The following is a 20,112-nucleotide window of genomic DNA, read 5'->3' as shown; positions in this document are numbered from 1 at the left end:
GGTTACCAACATAGAGGAGTTGTCTAGAATTCTAAGAGGGGAAGTAGGAACTTTACCTACCACCTACCTTGGAATGCCTTTGGGAGACAAATCAAATTCCATGAACATTTGGAGCTCGGTGATGGAGAAGTGTAAAAAGAAGTTGTCCAGATGGAAATCACATTATTTATCTTTAGGAGGCAGAGTTACCCTTATAAACTCAGTGTTGGATGCTCTTCCCATCGTTGATGATCCCTAGTACTATCTTTTGGTGTTTATGGAAAGAGAGGAACAAAAGATGTTTTGATGATTTCAACTTCTAGAAATCTTTTGCGACGCAGATGTATGTCTAGTTAGCCTCTTTAGTTGGTCCAAACTGACCCTGGTAAATAATTTAGAACTCTTCTTGGATTTTGTTAGCTCAATAGCTTAGGAGGAGGCTACAAATCCTTTTTTTTTTGTGAGCTTAACTGATGTATCCTTGTAAAGCTTGCATCTTCTTGATGCCTTGAAATGATTCTACTTCATTAAAAAACAACAACCAATGTAGTGTTTATAAATGGGGTCTCAATGTACTAATGTAGATACACAATTTTGATAATATATTTCTCCTATATTTCTCACATGGTATCAGAGCAATGGTGAGAAAATTAAATCAACCGTCATTGTGCACTTTTCCGCTGACCTAAATTGCTGGCCGTGAAGATAAAATTTTCTGGCAGTGTTTTTTCAGGAATTTTTTTTTCTAGTGGCGTCAACTCCTGATTCCGAGGCTGACCATATAATTTTTTCCTGATTCCGATCAGCTTTTGGTGATCAGATCTCTTTTTTCAGCAGTCAGGTCTATATCCATCAGTTCCAGATCATTTTTCGGTGATCAGATCTTTTTTCGGGCAGTTAGATCTATTTCCAACTGGTCCAGTTCTGGCAGTCAGCCATTCCAACAACAGATTCTGGCCCCAAAATTCTTCTTCACATTTTTTCTGTGAGAATATCCTAATATCACAATATGTCGTTAGGGATTCATACTTTTGGCTCCAAGAATATAGGAAGTTCAAGTGCCATGATCACTACAAAACCATTAATGGGAAGCTCAAACTATTTAGTTTGAGCTTCTTCGGTTGAGTTGTGGTGCAAGTGCCTAGGCGTTCAAGATCTCTTGGCCAACAATGCTTGTGTGGTAGATGAAAAGGCAAAGGCTAGTGAGGCAAATGATAAAGCCAATTAGCCAAAGCACAATGGGAGATGATTGATGCTCAATTAGTCTAGAAATTAGTCTTTTCCCCAGTACCAATTTTCTTCCCCAATCCACAATTCATTCTAGAAATTAGTCTTTTTCCAATTACCAATTTTGTATTTCAGATTATTATTGAAAGAGAGCCACTGTCTTTTAACTGTTTTACAAACAGACACCCAAGTGTACCAGACACCTCCTCAGTAATCCAGCAATTCAGGAGCCCATATTTCTGTGAAATGAATCTCCTCCAAAGTGCCATATCTTCACAACAAAATCTCCACAACCAATCCACAATTCATTCTAGAAATTAGTCTTTCCCCCATAACCAATTTTGTATTTCAGATTATTACTGAAAGAGAGCCAGTCTTCTAATTGTTTTCCACACAGAACACCCAAGTGTACCAGTCACCTCCTCAATAATCCAGCTATCCAGGAGCCCATATTTCTGTGAAATGAATCTCCTCCAAAGTGCCGTATCTTCCCAATAAAATTTCCACAACCATTTCTTCAGTAGACTTTTGTTTTGTGCACGTAGCTTCTTTATGCCTAGACCACCCTACTCTTTGCTACGACTCACTTTATCTCATTTGACTTGATTGTACCCCTTCTTCTCTTTATTGCCCTGCCATAGTAACACTCTTCTTGCCTTGTTAAATTTTTCTCTATTCTCTATTCTGCTCAGTTTTTGCAAAATCTCATTCCACACTTGCAACTTCTTGTTCTTTGCTCCGAGAGGCATACCTAGGTATTAAGTAGGTAGGGAAGCCACTTGACACCCTAGGTTCTCTGCTAGGATCTGCATATCAGGCACTTGGTTGACTGGGTAGAGACAACTTTTCTGGCAGTAAACATGGAGCCTTGAAACGCCTTCAAAATTGGTAAAGATAGCTCTCAAATGCCTTATTTGTGTAACTTCAGCTTCACAAAAAAACTAGGGAATCGTCTGCATAAAGTAGATGAGATATGTCCATTTTATTGCCCATATTTCTGTTAGCACAAAAGCCTCTAATCCATCAATTCTCCCTTGTGGGGAAACTTGATGTGCAAATATCTTGTTTACTTCTCCTTAATTTGGAAACCTCTACTCTCTTGATTTTGTTGATTCCCATGTTTTTTTTTATGACTATGGTGTCCGGACCAACTTTGGTGTACCTCGACTAATTCCATAGGGTACCTGCCACCTCCCACAAGCAACAAGTATCAAGTAACTCTATCTACCTAGGCTAGGACATATGGGAACAATCACCTAATGTTAATCTTCTCCACTGAGTTTTGAACATGAAACCTTAGGGTTCTCAACCACTTCATTGACCGCTAGGCCACACCCTTGGGTGCTCCCATTCTATTCTCAATAAGTCATCTCTTCAGCAAATAGCATGCACTGTTAAAACCTCGTCCTATTATTAGCCAGCTCATTAGATCATTCTTAAAATAGGGTATACATAGGACATGAAAGATTAAGTATCTATATGTTGTTCAATTTTACCAATGTTAGAATGGTAGGAATATTCTATAGCATATGTATAAGTATAGTAGGTAGCTTGATTTCTCCTAGATTTAAAACTAGCTTTTTACTCCTAGATTTACAACTAGAGTTTTTACTCCTAGATTACTTCTATCTTAATTAGGTATTCATTTGTATTTTTTTGTATTGATTTCCTTTCCTTTTTAGGACATTTGTACTTGAGCTATTTAAACCCCAATAGCTTGTGAGAATAATTAGTTTTCTCTCAAACTCTTGTTCTCTCACAACAACTTCAAAAATAAGTACATATCTGTGGTTAACTCATTCTGTTTAAAAGTTAAAATTTTAGAATATTATTTCTGTCCCCACTAATCATCTGGCTGAAAAAGCAAAAAACATTTTAATTTTTCAACGTTACTATGTAATAAATAGTACTACTCTAAGTACAGTAGATGTTGGAACACAATTCCTACTTGCATTTTCTGGAACATATGGAAGCCGCATGAGAGAAACAATAGATGTCTTATTTCTTAATGAAAGGATGGAGAATATCTTATATGTCAAATCTAGATGTTTGAAGAGCCTTTATTTATGGTGTAGAACTAGCTTTAATCTGTATCTTGACTCTCTGTCTAATCTCTTGTACTCCTTTAACCTTTAGATGAAAATATTTCCCTTCTTTGCAATTTTTGTACTCATTAATAATTACTAAAGCAATTTTTATAGTTACTATGGTATGAACAGTACTCCTTTAAGTAGAGTAGACAGTTTTGGAAGGCAATTCCTCCTTGCATTTCTGGAACATTTGGCAGAAGAGAAACAGCAGAGGTCCTAATGATAGGAGAGATTATCTTACATGTCAAATCAGTTGTTCGAATAGCCTTTATTTATGGCGTAGAGCAAGCATTTTTATTGGATCTTGACTCGTATGTTTTATGTCTCATACTCCTTGAAATTTTAGATGGAAATTTCTTCCTCTCTTGTAGTTTTTGCTACTAGTTAATAAAACCATTACCTTTCCCTATCATAAGAAGAAAAAAATAAAATAAAATGTTCTACTTTAGCAATACATATACTCTCAAGTGATCTCATTGTTTGCACTGCTGAATTATTTATAATTTTGTGGCGTGTCTGAGAGGTGTGTATTATTCATGAAAATGGACCTAAAGTGCTGAGACATTATGGGCAATAGCTTTATAGCTATTATTTGCAGACTTGTCACTTAGTTACATTTACCTTGTTCCCCAACTTAGAACTAGATAGAGGTGACAAATCTTAGTGCTCCCTGATTTCCTACTTTAGGAATCTGTTATGATGCTCTTTTTGTTTGATTTTATAAAAATGTTATTAATGCTTTCTAAAATGCTTGCAGGCAGTTGTTGTGCGTCCTCTATCTGCCGTTGGTGCCCTTGTTCGATTTGCTGAGGAGCCCCAAATGTTTGCTATTGAATTTAATGATGGATGCCCAATTCATGTGTGCCTTTGTGGCTTTGCCAGATGTCAAATTTGTTTATTTACTTGTGTTGGTTAGACTTTTTGCCTTATGTCCTTTTTTCTTCAGGTATATGCTAGCACGTCTCGTGATAACTTGCTTGCCGCAGTTCGTGATGTTTTGCAAACAGAAGTAAGGCCTCTTTTGTTTGTACTTAATGAAGGTCTTAATCTTAATTTCAAAGTCTGGATCATAATTATTGAGATCAAAATATTAAGCGCATTTATTTGTCTTATTTTACAGCTACTTAATGGGTCTAAACAGATCTGAATGATTAAGATCTATAACGAAGTTTTAACATTATTAAGATGTCTATTTAAAAAATTGTGCAGAAATGATGGGTGGTGCCTATAACCACCATATCAGCCACAACTACCTCCACCAATTACCACTACCTACCATCCACAACCACCAATCAACAAAATCAATCGTCATCACCATTAGCCATCATTTGCAGTCATTACCCCCAACCATTATTATATCCGCTAATCACCACTGATGATTACCATTAGTCAACATTATATATCTCTGGTAATCATTATCATTTACCATCGTCATAGCTGTCAATGTATCTCACTCCTAATTATCAGCTGTCATCACCAATAACGTTGGTTAATCACTACCACTATACAATAAGATAATGCCCGCAACCACCAACATCAGTCAATACCATCCCAAATCGATACACACAATCACCATCGTTAGTCATCACTAGTACCAGTTGCCATATAATTTTTTTTTTTTTTGATATAATATTAGATCAATTTAGTGTCTTAGTTAAATTTTTATTTTATTATTGTATAAACAAAGACAAATTTTATACATTCAGATGTTGAGGAAACCAATAGTCTTAACTATCACTATTCAAATCTTAATCAGATATGCATTTAGATTCAAATGCCTTAATCTTAATGAAAACAAATGAGGCCTAAGTGGACATGCTCTTCTTGGTCATTAATAGTTTTTTAAGCCTTTCTAAGGGGTTGCATTGAATGCATTCTCACATGTTTAGACATCATTGAATACATGGATTTTCTTAAGTCATATCGCCTTACACATCTTGTTTATTTTGTGTAGCGCCAGTGTCCGGTCCCCGTGCTACCAAGGCTAACAATGCCTGGTCATCGAATTGATCCACCATGTGGCAGATTCCACTTAAAATTTTCTGCTTCACAACAGCCTGTTGCTGACTTGGAAACTGCAACTTTGCATTTAAAACATATGGCAGCAGCTGCTAAAGATGCTGTGGCCGAGGGAGGATCTATTCCTGGATCAAGAGCAAAACTATGGCGCAGGATAAGAGAATTTAATGCATGTATTCCATATGGTGGAGTACCTTCTGGTATTGAAGTACCGGAGGTGACGCTAATGGCTTTGATTACAATGCTTCCAGCTGCTCCCAATCTCCCACCAGAGGCGCCATCACTACCTCCACCCTCTCCTAAAGCCGCTGCTACTGTGATGGGTTTCATTGCTTGTTTGCGTAGGCTGCTTTCATCAAGAAGTGCTGCTTCTCATGTGATGTCTTTTCCTGCTGCTGTTGGTCGTATAATGGGTCTACTTAGAAATGGGTCTGAAGGAGTAGCTGGTGAAACTGCAGGCCTTGTGGCAGTACTTATTGGTGGTGGTCCAGGGGAAACTAACGTGCAGACAGATACAAAAGGGGAATGGCATGCAACAATAATGCATACCAAGTCTGTGCTGTTTGCTCAACAAAGTAATCTTATAATTCTGGTAAATCGGTTAAGGCCTGTATCGGTGTCACCACTATTATCAATGTCTATTGTTGAGGTTCTTGAGGCAATGGTCTGTGAACCACATGGAGAAACAACCCAGTATACAGTGTTTGTGGAGTTACTACGTCTTGTAGCTGGATTGCGCCGCCAGCTGTTTGCATTGTTTGGACATCCTGCCGAAAGTGTGCGAGAAACAGTAGCTGTCATTATGCGAACAATTGCTGAAGAAGATGCAGTTGCAGCAGAATCAATGCGTGACGCTGCTTTGCGAGATGGTGCACTACTGCGTCATTTGTTGCATGCACTATACCTTCCTTCTGGTGAGCGACGTGAAGTTAGCAGGCAACTTGTGGCTCTTTGGGCTGACTCTTATCAACCTGCTCTTGATCTGTTATCTAGAGTTCTGCCTCCAGGACTTGTTGCTTATTTGCACACTAGATCCAATGGGGTTCCAGTTGAAGGTGTATCTGACCAGGAAAATTCATTGCTGAGTAGACGACGCAGACGGTTGCTTCAGCAAAGGAGGATTCATCCTGGGAAAGAGATCACATCTCAAGGACAATCTTTGCCTTCTGCTACTAACTATGAAGTTAGTGACCAAGCTCCTGTAAGTTCTGTCCCTTTCAGAACTTCTGATGGTTATCAAAGGGCTGCTGTTGATTCAATCTCTGGACAGGTGTCATCCATGCACTCTTCAGCTGGCAATGCAGGTGAATGCTTCCAAGGTGAGCTGTCTGCTGCTGCTGCTCCTCAAACTGATCAGTCGTCAACCATTCCTGCACCTGACGGTCCTTCAACAAGTACACATTACTTGGTTGAATCAAACGCTGCAAATGCTGTGGATTCTGATGTTACTGCGATTTCCCAGGATACAGGCCTTCCAGCTCCTGCACAGGTAGTGGTTGAAGATGCACCTGTAGGATGTGGAAGGTTGTTACTGAATTGGCCAGAATTCTGGCGAGCTTTCACTCTTGACCATAATCGCGCTGACTTAATTTGGAATGAGAGGACCCGACAGGAATTGCGAGAGTCATTGCAAGCTGAAGTTCATAATCTCGATGTTGAAAAAGAACGGTCCGAAGATATTGCCCCTGGAGGTGCAAATAGAGACTCAATAACCGACCAAGATAGTGTGCCTCAAATATCATGGAACTACAGAGAGTTCTCTGTTAGATATCCTAGCTTATCAAAAGAAGTTTGTGTAGGTCAATACTATTTGCGTTTACTTCTTGAGAGTGGCACAAGTGGGAGGGCACAAGATTTTCCTCTGCGTGACCCTGTTGCTTTTTTCAGAGCACTGTATCACCGGTTTCTATGTGATGCTGACACTGGGCTTACTGTGGATGGTGCTATTCCTGATGAATTGGGTGCTTCTGATGATTGGTGTGATATGGGAAGATTAGATGGTTTTGGAGGAGGGGGAGGCTCCTCTGTCAGGGAGCTCTGTGCACGGGCCATGGCAATTGTTTATGAACAACACTACAACACAGTTGGCTCATTTGAAGGAACAGCGCACATTACAGTTCTCTTGGACCGGACTGATGATAGAGCTTTACGGCACCGTCTTCTTCTTCTTCTAAAGGTGCATCTCTTTTATTTTATTATTGTATTTCTATTTAATGGTTGTCTTTAAATAACACCACATGTACAGAAAAGGAAAAGACGACTGGTTCATCTAAGTTTAAGGTGTACAAAAAACAGCTAAACAGCTCATGCTGTTTGATCTTTAACTAACAACACCTGTCCATGGAAAACAAAGAAGGTGCTTCTTCCATGTATGAGGAGTAAAAAGGAAAATAGAAAACTTGGTTTATTGAACTTACTATGGGTCCTAGTAACAAAAGATATAAAAGATCTTTAAGACCCATTTTAATGGGAGAACTTTTGTTGGATACCTTGATTCACTCGAATGATGAAGATTTACGTTCTTCTTACATAGTCTAGTGTTCTTTTTTCGGAAAATTTGGTCAAGTTGAAAAAATGACTCTTTGAAGTTGAAGTTGAAAAAGAGTATTTTGAAGCTGAAATTGTGTCTGGACATGAATTTCATTTGAAAAAGAAGTTAGGAGTTTTAGAAGTGGAAACCTTTTTTTATTAGAAACACTCCTCAAAAAAGTTTTTTAGTTTCAAATTCTCTATTTCATGTTGGAGTTCTTTTTTTTTTTAATAAGTAATCATTTGTATTATAACTCAACACTGAGGTAGTGCCAAACCCTTTTACAACAAGTCAAAGTATAGCAATATATCAAAGGACTCCCAATCCTAGCATGATTCTAACACATCTAGGATATTTTCTGCATCTATAGGGGAGTTCCTTGTACACCAAAACACAAAAGCAAAATACAATCTCTTTTGATTTTTATGAACTGTTCTATTCCCGTCTTCGAAACACCTAGCATCTCTCTCCTTCCAGATGTTCCACCGTACACAAGATGGTATGGTTTTCCAGTAGCTCCTGTTTTTTGCTCCCTTCCCAGCTTCTTCCCACCTAGATAGAGTGTCAACGATCTTGCTAGGCATTGCCCATTGTATGCCTCTGAGATTAATGAAAATCTTACATAGTTGGTTAGTGATTCTACTGTGCAAAAACAAATTTCCCACTATCTCAACTGCCTCACCACATAAACAACAGTGCGTGACTAAGATAATGTTCCTCTTTCTTAGGTTTTCATGTGTCAAGACAGCTTCTTTCGGTAGCAGCCATGAGAAACATGCCACCTTCAAAGGTGCTTTTGTTCTCCAGATTTGTTTCCATGGCCATATGGAGTTCTGTGCCACTGTCGAGTTCAGGAGTTTGTACCATGAACTTACTTTGTATACCCCTTTGTTGTGCCCATTCCACCACAGTCTATCCACCCCATTCAGACTTTGAAAAGCTTCAGGGATTTTGAAGAACTCGATCAGTCTAGGAATTTCCCAATGATTCAAGTTTCTTCTAAAATTTATGTCCAAGCCTTGGAGCGCCCACATGTCAGCTATTGTTTTGTCCTGATGGATAGCTAAATCAAACAAATCAGGGAACTTCTTTGCAAGACTCCAATTAGGTAACCACCCATCTTTCCAGAAGATGGTTTTATTACCATCACGTACACTAATGGTAGTGTGGTTACTTAAAATAGTCCCCCAATTTCTGATAGATCTCCAAACAGAATGACTGTTTGCTTCTTCAGTGATACATCCATCCAATTCTCCATACTTTGCTGTAATCACCTTTTCCCATAGAGAGAGTGTCTCATGGGGCATATCTCCATAACCACTTCATTTCAAAGCTTTATTTGGTTCTTCAGATTTTTTATACCAAGGTCCCCCAGTTTCTTGCTTGAGATTAGTTCTTTCCACTTGACTAAGTGATAACCTACTCTTAGTATTATTTCCTTGCCAAAAGAAGCTTCTCCTGGTCTGGTCTAGCCCCTGTACTACCGTAGCTGGGATGGGGAAAAGGGTAAGCATGTAGGTTGGGAGAGCATCTAACACAACATTAATTAAAGTGAGTCTACACCCCAGACAAGTATTGGGCTTTCCATCTTGATAATTTCCTCTCACACCTTTCCAGGATATTGTCCCAAATTTCCTTGGACCTTGATTGGGCCCCAAATGGCATCCCTAGATACATAGAGGGTAGGGTTCCAACTTCTCCTCCCAGAATTGAGGCCAAGAGGTCAATGTTTGGTACATTATAAATGGGGTAAATGTGACTCTTCTCCCAATTAATGTGCAAACCTGAAATGCCTTCAAAAAGTACTAGGATCACTCTCAAGTATCTAAATTGTTCCTGTTCTGCCCCACAGAAAATCAATGTATCATCTGTGTATTGTAGATGTGTCACCTCTAGACTTTCTCCATTGTTTTTAGCCACTTCAAAACCAGATAGCCAGCCATTGACCTTTGTTGTCTTAATCATATTATTGAGACCCTCCATTGCTAGGATGAATAGAGAAGGGGACAGAGGATCCCCTTGTCTTATTCCCCTTTGGGCTGCAAAAAAACCTTCCGGTGATCCATTTATCACTACTGAGAATAATGGACAAAATTGCAAACAAAATTGACTTGCAATATATAGCTGCTTGAACATGTTACTTCAGAGGTGGTGGCTCTAAAATAGCTGCTTAGATGGAAATGCTATGCCTCCTTTACTTGACCATTGCTTCGCTTTGATGAGTAAAAAATAGCTAATCATTTTAGCTTCTAGTTTTTTTTTCTTTTTTCGATGAAGTAAGAAGAATGTCATTAACAAAGCATCAAGCAGATGCACAGATTACAAAAGAACGAAATATCAGCTCCCAAAAAGGCAAAAAAAGCTATCTAAACCACTAACAACAGAGATCTATGGAGCTGATAAATTCTAGGAAAGAATTGACACTAAGTACTGGAGAGAGATTAACCCAACCAAAAAGAGTAATCAAACATCTTCCTTAAAGGTAGAGTTGGGGGTTGGTGCCATCGTAACATCTTTTGTTCCTCTTCGTCCATAAGCACCACAAATTACAGGCTAGAAATGAAGACCGGATCTGCTTATGGACTTCCCAACTTTCCAGGAACTCCAACACACAAAACCCTCTCAATGATCTTGGCATGATCCAAGTGAGTCCAAAAATTGAGAAGAACATGTTCCATAGGCCTGTTGCAACTGTGCAATGAAGGAACAAGTGATTAATAGATTCTGAGTTGCACAAGCACATGTAGCATCTGTTGACTATTTGAAATTTCCTCACCATGAGATTATTCTGAGTCAAGCAGAGTCTTTTAGAGTAATCCAACTGAAACAAATAACTTTACGTGGCAACTTAGTTCTCAAGATTGATTTCCATGGGCATTGATCAATTAAGGTCTTCTTGGAGCTTTGTTGAAGGTAGCATGCTTTAACTGAGTAGGATGGATCCATTCCTTCTATGTCTCCAGATAAGTTTGTCCCTGTGTTGACTGGTGATTGCACTAGTCTGAATGGTGGCCATGAGGCTAAAAACCTCTTCCAACTCCCAGTCATTAAGATTTCTCCTTAGGATCAGATTCCACACATTGTCTTCCCTGTACTGCGAGATGGTTGAGTCTGGATGAGATGCAATCTGGAAAATGCTTGGAAAAACAATTCATTAGAGGAGTGTCTCCTAGTCAAATATCTTTCCAAAACTGAATATGTTCCCCATTTCCCACCCTAAGTGAGGCATCATTGAAGAATATTTCTCACAGTTCCCTTATATCTCTCCAGACCCCCGTACCATAAGAGGTACTGGCTTTATTAGAGCACGAATGACTATCACTGCCATACTTTGCTTGGATCACTTCCTTCCACAAGCCAGCCGCCTTTTGATTGTATCTGCAGTGCCACTTCAATAGAATACACTTGTTATGTAAGGCCAAGTCTTTTATCCCCAATCCTCCATATTATTTTGGCAAAGTGACTTTGGCCCATTTAACAAGTTGAATTTTGTGGTCGTTGTTGTTGCCTTCCGAGAGAAAGTCTCTCTTGATTTTGTCAACTCACAGTTTCACCTCAGCTGGCATAAGGATTAAGGACATAAAATAAGTGGGAATGTTGTCCAATACACTATTCATGAGAAAATAATCTGCATAAGACGCATCATACTTGGGGGCTTGTTACCTTTTTTGTTTCTCGTATGAATGATACTTGCAAAACATAGGTGCGATAACCTATCTAATAATTATGATACTTGCAAAACATAGGTGCGATAACCTATCTAATCATATATTATTATAAGCATGAAGCTCAAAACTTAAAAGTTGAATTACCATTTTGCGCCTCTAATAAATTAAAACTAATATAATTTATATATATATATATATATATATATATATAATCTTCTTATTCTCATTTCATAATCTTGACCTTTCAAATTTCTAATATAAATGTAAAATAAAACAAAAATGAGTAGTTATCAAGAAATTAAAGTAGATTCATGTATCTTTAAAATTAAATTTCATTTCTATCTTTTTTATATTTATTTTAACAATAATTCATGTGACTTTTCATGTTTCTATAATTTTGTTCTATAAATTTAACTTTTTCAAAAAGAACTTTTATTTACCACTCCTACAATTCTTGTATGTAGGAACTCTAAACATGTGAAATAATGTCACAATTTGAGGTGAAAGTTGTGAGATTCCCTTATGAAGTTATGAGAATAGATAAGAATTCAATTACTGAATCATCGGAGCTTGATGTGTTAGTTTTATACTTATTTGTAGTAAGAATTATAATAAGACTTTTTTGTCTTTTCATATAGTTGAATTCTTCTAAATTCAAATTTGTATTTTGTATGCTCAAATGTTCAGTTTCACTATAGAGACAAACAAAATGAAATGTCTAATTATCTTGCTCATGTGTACCTTTTTTTTTCTCTTCTCCGTACTTATAATTTTTTACATATACATTAATTTTCATCTTTAAGAATGAATGTGATAAAATAGGATGTTTACTCTTTTCTTTTCTTTTTATGGAAAAAAAAGGTAGCTTGATGTGTTAGTGTTATACTTATTTGTAGTAAGAATTATAATAAAACTTTTTTGTCTCTCTTCATATAGTTGAATTCTTGTTTTATTAGCAAGTTGCTCTAAATTCATATTTGTATTTTGTATGCTCAAATGTTCAGTTTTACTATAGAGACAAACAAAATGAAATGCCTAATTATCTTGCTCATGTGTACCTTTTTTTTTCTTTTCTCCGTACTTATCATTTTTTACATATACATTAATTTTCATCTTTAAGAATGAATGTGATAAAATAGGATGTTAACTCTTTTCTTTTCTTTTTATGGAAAAAAAGGTGAAACATATAATATTAGATTAATGGTGGATAAGTTATATATGACAGAATTTAATTTTATATAAAAATAGTAGTTATTCATAAATATCTTGATTTTTAAAATATAAATGATAAAACTTTTTACATCTTAGTTTTAAATATTTATAGTTAACTAATTAGTTTAAAGTGTTTGTGGATAAAAATTTAATACAATACTTAAAACACATTCATTAATAAAGTTGAAAGGTTTTGTTTTCCTTCACTCAAAGTTAATCTTACACTATCTAGCATTATTCTACCAATAAAACGGAACTATCAAGAAATTTAATTTAGATAGTTGTTATTTTTCCTTTTAGCTTTGCAAACTTATTTTTTAAATTACAAACAAAGTTTATTTTATTAATTTCTCATATTATTATCTCGATGCATTCACTTGGAGGTCAGAAAATTGGAGTGTCACAATTAGTAGTAAAACAAAGTAAGAAATCTCAATTAGATATATTTTATTATTTAGTAATATTATCTTTTAAGAAATAATACACTCATGGGTTACACGCGCAAAGCGCGTGCTCGGAAACTAGTAATTATATAAGATGGAGTGGTGAATAGAATTTGTATATTAAGAAATATCTTGACAAGAGAAGCTAAATTGAAAGAAATGTTGAAGTAATGTGCCTTACTTTAATAAAACTTCTTGTAACAAAAAATAAATTCATGACATTAGTGTTGTAAGAATCTCTTAAATATTTTTTGTTTGATAAACCTTTTTCGTGTATATAAGTAATGAAAGGCAGTTTGTGGTTTTGGTGTTGCCTGAGTTTTGTATTCTGAACCTACAAATATAAGAAGACAAATCTATGTCCATTTGTAGAAAATAAAGCGGTAAATTTTGTTTATGAAGTAAACAAAATCTGTAATTGCAATAGGTGTATACACGTGTATAATCTCATCAGGTGTATTTGGTGATCCAGTTGAAATACTTATTCAGTATGTAAATAACAAATTTCTCAATAACACTTTTAAAATTCATTATCTCTGGATATACAAGGAAACACTTCTTCTGTGGGAGAGCAAAGCAGAGTCACTTTCTACACTAATTTCTGATGCTGCAGAATATAATGTATTCCTCTGATCTCATGTAATAACTGTTCCTCAAATACGCTTTATATAGGAAAATGGATTTAATTCAGTCGACACCTAATGGCACATGGTGAACAAACAAATGCAAGCTATCTTAGTTGTTGTCAGATGATACGTGTAGTGAAAAGTGGGGCCATCTTTATTTATTGGGAGTAATTTCTTGGAAAGGTTACCACGCTTTACGAATTATAATGAATTGGCTCCTGAACTGTTACTTGGAAAACCATTTAGTGCTGGAGAGAGTGTATATAGTTCTATAAATCACACAAGCACTAGTTAATTTTTCACCTTCATGTCTGATCAAAATATTTTTTTGCAAGAGTATAACTTTGAGAGTGCTCTATATTCTTTTTCAATATTTCCCAACTTGTGCAGGTTTTGATGAAGGTTTTGACTAATGTAGAGGCATGTGTCTTGGTTGGAGGCTGTGTACTAGCTGTTGACCTACTAACAGTAGTTCATGAAGCTTCAGAAAGAACAGCTATACCTCTGCAGTCGAATTTGATTGCTTCTACTGCATTTATGGAGCCATTAAAGGAGTGGATGTTTCTTGACAAGGATGGTCTGCAAGCTGGACCAGTGGAGAAGGACGCTATTAGGAGACTCTGGTCAAAAAAGGAAATAGATTGGACCACCAGATGTTGGGCTACTGGGATGCCAGATTGGAAGAAGTTGCGAGATATTCGTGAGCTCAGGTGGGCTTTGGCTGTCCGAGTTCCTGTTCTCACTCCAACCCAGGTATTGCACTACTTTCATTTTGATATAGTTAAAAACTTGTTTTTCAATTTCCCACGTCCCATTTTGACAGTGAAAGATTTGAAAAGAACTTTGAAATTTGGTAACACTTGAACTGAGTGGTCTTGAAGTTGAAAATGGATTCTTTTTTATTTTGATGTCTTTTGTTGTTTTGAAGTTAGTAGATGTAAACTTTCTTCTGTAATATTTATCAAGATTGTGATGTATATTTTAGGAGAGTTTGGAGGTCGCGGCTAAGGGTAGAAGGTTAGTAGGTGGTTAAAGAGTTGTCGTATTACTATCCTATTCATATACTTGGCTTGGCATGTATAGGGCACCTTGCCAGTAGTACTATTAGCCTATTCATATTGTCTGTTGCTTTTGGTATCTGATATCACATATTTGTGTTTTGGTGATCGCACCTTACTGTTGTTGTTACATTTCCTTGCTTTGTTCTTGTGATCGCATATATGTTCCACACGGATTTGCTTTGTACTAGCCGAATGATTGTAGTTCTTGCTTTTGATATCTAGCATCATCAGTTATTTACTGTGTTTAAGTTATCGCACTATTTTGTTGTTCTTGCTCCTTTCTACACTGTTTTCTTCTTCTTTGTACTTGGATTTGCTGCATTTGAGCTGATGGTCTTTCGGAAATAACCTGTCTACCTCCACGGGGTAGTGGTAAGGTCTTCGTACACTCTACCCTCCCCAGACCCCACTTGTCGGATTTCAGTGGGTATATTGTTGTTGTTATTGTACTTTAGTGGAACCGTTGCCTGAGAAACTGGTGATCTTTTGTAATAGCCTGAAAATGGAGGCATTTCACTTGGGTTTGGAAGAACTTTGCATTCTGAGAAAGTGAAAAAGATTATGTTATGGACTGGAAATGGATAAGGAATATCAGTTTGGGGCTCGTAGAATTAATTCTTCGCTTAAATTTGTTCTAGATTTTCACTAAAACAAGCTTAAGGTGTGTATATTCTGTTGGCTATGTTATTTTTTATTCAAATGATGTACTATGATCTTCTCGGACTTGACTTATTTGATTAATGCCTGATCAAAGAGGAAACAGTCAGGGATTCTTTTTGCATGTATGAACATATGCCTATGTACGTGTATCGGGATATTGGAATATAGTAACAGTTTGTCACATCCTTCTAATTCCACTAACTATGTTATTGTTCAAAATGGCTACGGCATTCCAGGTAGGAGAAGTAGCATTGAGCATATTACACAGCATGGTTGCGGCACACTCAGATATAGATGATGCTGGAGAGATAGTTACACCAACACCTAGGGTCAAGCGAATTTTATCAAGTCCACGTTGCCTTCCGCATATTACTCAGGTTAAAATATTTGACTTGTTATGGTGCACTTTTCTATAGTAAAGGAGTCCTCGGTTAAAATCACTGTTATATTTGCCAAAATTTTGAAGTTCATCGTATTGGGTGGACCTGGAAGAACAATAACAACTGTGCCTCAGTCTTAAACAGGTTGGATTAGGAACAACTGGCCTCTAGAATATATTCTGAAAGCATTGATGGTGTAGCTGCTTTTTCTACTTCATTGATCAGCCCTTCCCTTTCTTGCAATTCAATATTAGTTTGCGTGTGTGAAATGATAATTATTTTAATCAAGATTCCATTATTATGTTTAAACACGGTTTCTTCTAGTGGAAGTATGAAAAAAGTTTCTGAAGTTGTGGAGGTCTGTTTAGGTACAGGTGATACTATATTTCTTTAAGACCTTTTTCCTTGATAGATAAGATAATAGAGAATTTGATTTTTTTTTTTTGAAATAAAGAAACTTAGGTGCCAGATTTGGAATATCCATTGGAATGATCAAAAGTCAATGTGACGGTGTAACCAAACAATTTGAACAGCTTCATATCTGTTTACATAACACTATGACACTGACATTCAACATTCCTTAATGCCCTCTTGATACCCTATGCTGCTCTATTGAATTTATATTTTTTCCTCTTTTCAGTATCCCTATGATCAATTTAAAAATTTTGCAGAGACAATCTTTATTCATATTCTTCTATCCAAGTTGGATTAGCACAGTGAAATAACTGACTGAGGCTTGCGTTTTTCAGAATAAGGATTGTCATATAATATTTAACAGTCTAGGCTCTAGATTTAGTTCTCCTCAGATCACTTGAACATAGTGCTTGAAATGGGAGTGGGGAAAGAAATAATTGAGAATTAGCTGTTTCTTAAACGTTGGATTCCAGTTGACAAACTTGATGCATGAAAATCTCTGGAGAGAGATGACAAGCTGTCAGACTTCCGAGAATAAGGTGGAGGAAATGATCCTTCTATAACTATGTGTCCTGACTGGTCCTGATTTTGTTGTTGGTTTAAGTAATATTTGGAATGCATAATTCTCTAGGTTCACTGTTAATCCTCAATGAAAGAGTTGGTTTGTGCTGAATAGGCAGTCTAATGTCTCATTTGTTTGCACTTAATGGAGGTCTGAATCTGAATGGTCCAGACATTAGACCATTCAGTGCATTTTTTTCCTAAAAAATCTCTTAATGGGTCTGAAAGCATCTGATTCAGTCAGATATATGAGTCGTATTTCTATCCAGACTCTTTTCAAAGCGCTTATTTTATTTCTTTGTAAAGCTCAAACAATTTTTTCTTCTCTCATGGACACCTGCTCTTTCTTCCTCTCTCTCCAAGAGTGTGCCCCCTCTCTGTCAAAGGAGTTTTTGAATTTTTTCTCTTGAATGGGTAAGATTTCAAAACTTTTTAGAAGTTACTCTGTTTATTAATTTTATATTAAAAATATCGTTGGTATTACTGTACGACAACTCTGAAAATGTTGCTTGTAATTTTAGGTTTTATTTATAAAATTAGTAGTCTCATGGTGCTTGTTCGATAAAACAAAGTTTGTGCTAGTTATATTGAATAAGATTACACGCATAAAGTTTTTGTTGTTACTTGACTATGGTGAAACCTCTTCGCCTTTCAATTACTTTATTTTCTTGGTGCATGATGGTTGATCGTATGTTAGGATATGGTACACCTTACTTTCACTATTACCCTTTTGATTATTCCTTAATTGCTCTCCAAAAAAATATAAATTAGTTAAGAATCCTATTAAAAAGAGGATAAATATAAAAAAGTTTCAAAAATTTTCTTATGTGATTATGGAAAGATGGGGATAATACCAAAGATAATAAGTTCAGATGAAGATGGAATTCAGTAAGGACCAAACTAAGGTTTAAGAGAATTATAACAAAAGGCAAGTTTAGTTTTATTAAATTGCATTAGTCAAAATGGATATTTTTTGCTTCATATACAGATCACTACTTCTATTTTTTCCAGCCTTTTCCTATGTTTTTTGATGTTCTTTTCTTCTAGATTATGCTCCTCAATAACCATGCAAAGGAATAAAAATTGATGCCTTGTTTTTGCTTTACTTTTTTCTTACACATTTTTGACCGTATATATAAAGAATATATAAAAATTGGTGAGTAACCTAAATGAGAATTTATCAATGTTATTGACACTTTGACTATATTCAAGTTTATTCTTGAGTTAGACGGGAGATTGCTGACTTGCTTACTCAAGAAAAGCTTAGATACTTCAGTGTATCCTTATTTGTGCCATGTTCGTCTCAATAATATTAGTAGCTTAATGCCAAATTATAATAAGAGGCCTTTTATATATATATATATATATATATATATGCACAAAAATAATTTAAATGTTTTATCAAATTTAATATATTAATTTTTTATCACATAATAATTTTGTTTTGTTTAAATAAAAAAATGCTAATATTTTATTAATATAAACACCAAAATAAGGCATAAGTTAGGGAAGTCAACATGATTAACTAACTGAAAGTATTTAGTATCTGAATTACTATTCAATGTAATTTTTTTAATAATGCAAATAGGGGCTTTAAGCTTCACTTATGCTTGTACCAGATGGAATTTCTCTTATCTCGTATTCACTTCTGATAGTTTTCTCAAGTTCAGATCACATTTTTAATGAGTGACATGGGGATGTTTTCTAACTTCCTCTCATTTGATTTTTCTTTTATAACTGTGATTTATAGGCTATGCTCTCTGGAGAACCAAGTGTTGTAGAAGGTGCTGCTGCTTTGTTGAAGGCCATAGTTACTAGGAATCCCAAGGCAATGATAAAATTATATAGCACTGGAGCCTTTTACTTTGCTCTAGCTTATCCTGGATCCAATCTCCTCTCAATTGCTCAGCTGTTCTCAGTGACACATGTTCATCAAGCATTTCATGGAGGGGAAGATGCCGCCGTCTCCTCTTCTTTGCCTTTGGCAAAACGTAGTGTTTTGGGTGGGCTTTTACCTGAGTCCTTGCTCTATGTTCTGGAACGTAGCAGTTCTGCTGCATTTGCAGCTGCTATGGTCTCTGATTCTGACACTCCTGAGATTATCTGGACACACAAGATGAGAGCTGAGAATCTTATCCGTCAGGTTGTTCCGATCAACATGATTTTGCTGTACCTTTCCAAGATAGTGAGTTGCTGATAAACTTTACCTCTGTCTCTGCAGGTCCTTCAGCATCTTGGTGATTTTACCCAGAAGTTGTCACAACATTGCCATTCTTTGTATGAATATGCTCCTATGCCACCTGTGACGTATCCAGAGCTGAGGGATGAGATGTGGTGCCACCGTTATTACCTTCGTAATTTATGTGATGAAGTTCGCTTTCCTAATTGGCCAATTGTTGAACACATTGAATTCTTGCAATCGCTGCTGGTTATGTGGCGAGAAGAGTTAACTCGGAGACCCATGGATCTTTCTGAAGAAGAGGCTTGCAAAATATTGGAGATTTCTTTGGATGAGGTGTCAAGAGATGATACTCCCAAAAGACAATCAGAGGAGACAGTTAATATCTCTAAACAGATTGAGAACATTGACGAAGAAAAGCTCAAGCGACAATATCGAAAACTTGCAATGAAGTATCATCCAGACAAAAATCCCGAGGGTAGGGAAAAATTTCTGGCAGTGCAGAAAGCTTACGAACGGCTGCAGGTAGTTGTATGCTCCTAGTTTAGTGTTTAGACTAATATTTTCTATTTAACCAAATTTCGTTCTGAAACCTCAAATTTTGAAATCAGGAGAGTGAAAGCTGTGTGTTACTTCTTATTTCCCTATATAACACATTTTATATAGGTTCAGTGTGTTAATGCGATTGTGAATATGGTTTGTCACTTGTAAGCTAGGGCTAGGAATTGAAGCTTCGTGAGTTTTGCCTTCTAATATTTTGACAGCATGTTTAATCTTGAAATCTTAACCGTGAACATACATACAATTGGTAGAAACTATGAAACCTTTACTACCCTTGTCCCCGAAGATTGCTGGTTATGTGAATTTTAGAGGTGATAAGGGCCTTAAATATCTTATGTAATATTATAACTGTGTTTTGATCACTTAAGTGGATTTGCCTTCCACAGAAGGGACTTCCTTTAGACGGTGCGTAAATCTGGTAAAACACACTGCTTAATTGTGATTAACCTATTTTATGAACTGTTTTTTGAGAACGGTAACTTGAATATCACAGAAAAAAGCA

The 20,112-nt window shown here is 36.3% G+C and overlaps 1 protein-coding gene across 4 annotated transcripts in view; it reads left to right on the top strand.

Annotated features, from left to right (window-relative positions):
* Nucleotides 1–20,112, top strand: part of LOC101264235 (dnaJ homolog subfamily C GRV2) — a 51,860-nt gene that overhangs the window by 11,654 nt on the left and 20,094 nt on the right. For 2 of the 4 annotated variants that reach the window (XM_069287936.1, XM_010326477.4), the window contains exons 5-12: nucleotides 4,054–4,155; nucleotides 4,243–4,305; nucleotides 5,251–6,516; nucleotides 6,586–7,491; nucleotides 14,185–14,547; nucleotides 15,752–15,892; nucleotides 18,621–19,013; nucleotides 19,092–19,574. In XM_069287936.1, the coding sequence (XP_069144037.1) occupies nucleotides 4,054–4,155; nucleotides 4,243–4,305; nucleotides 5,251–6,516; nucleotides 6,586–7,491; nucleotides 14,185–14,547; nucleotides 15,752–15,892; nucleotides 18,621–19,013; nucleotides 19,092–19,574 (3,717 nt within the window). Of the gene's footprint in view, nucleotides 1–4,053; nucleotides 4,156–4,242; nucleotides 4,306–5,250; nucleotides 7,492–14,184; nucleotides 14,548–15,751; nucleotides 15,893–18,620; nucleotides 19,014–19,091; nucleotides 19,575–20,112 lie in introns of all 4 variants that reach the window. The other 2 variants (XM_069287935.1, XM_004244803.5) reach the window with 1 other exon arrangement.

This window comes from Solanum lycopersicum, chromosome 8 (genome assembly GCF_036512215.1).
Source record: "Solanum lycopersicum chromosome 8, SLM_r2.1".
NCBI classification, from domain to species: domain Eukaryota; kingdom Viridiplantae; phylum Streptophyta; class Magnoliopsida; order Solanales; family Solanaceae; genus Solanum; species Solanum lycopersicum.
This window is presented reverse-complemented; position numbering and strand designations above follow the sequence as displayed.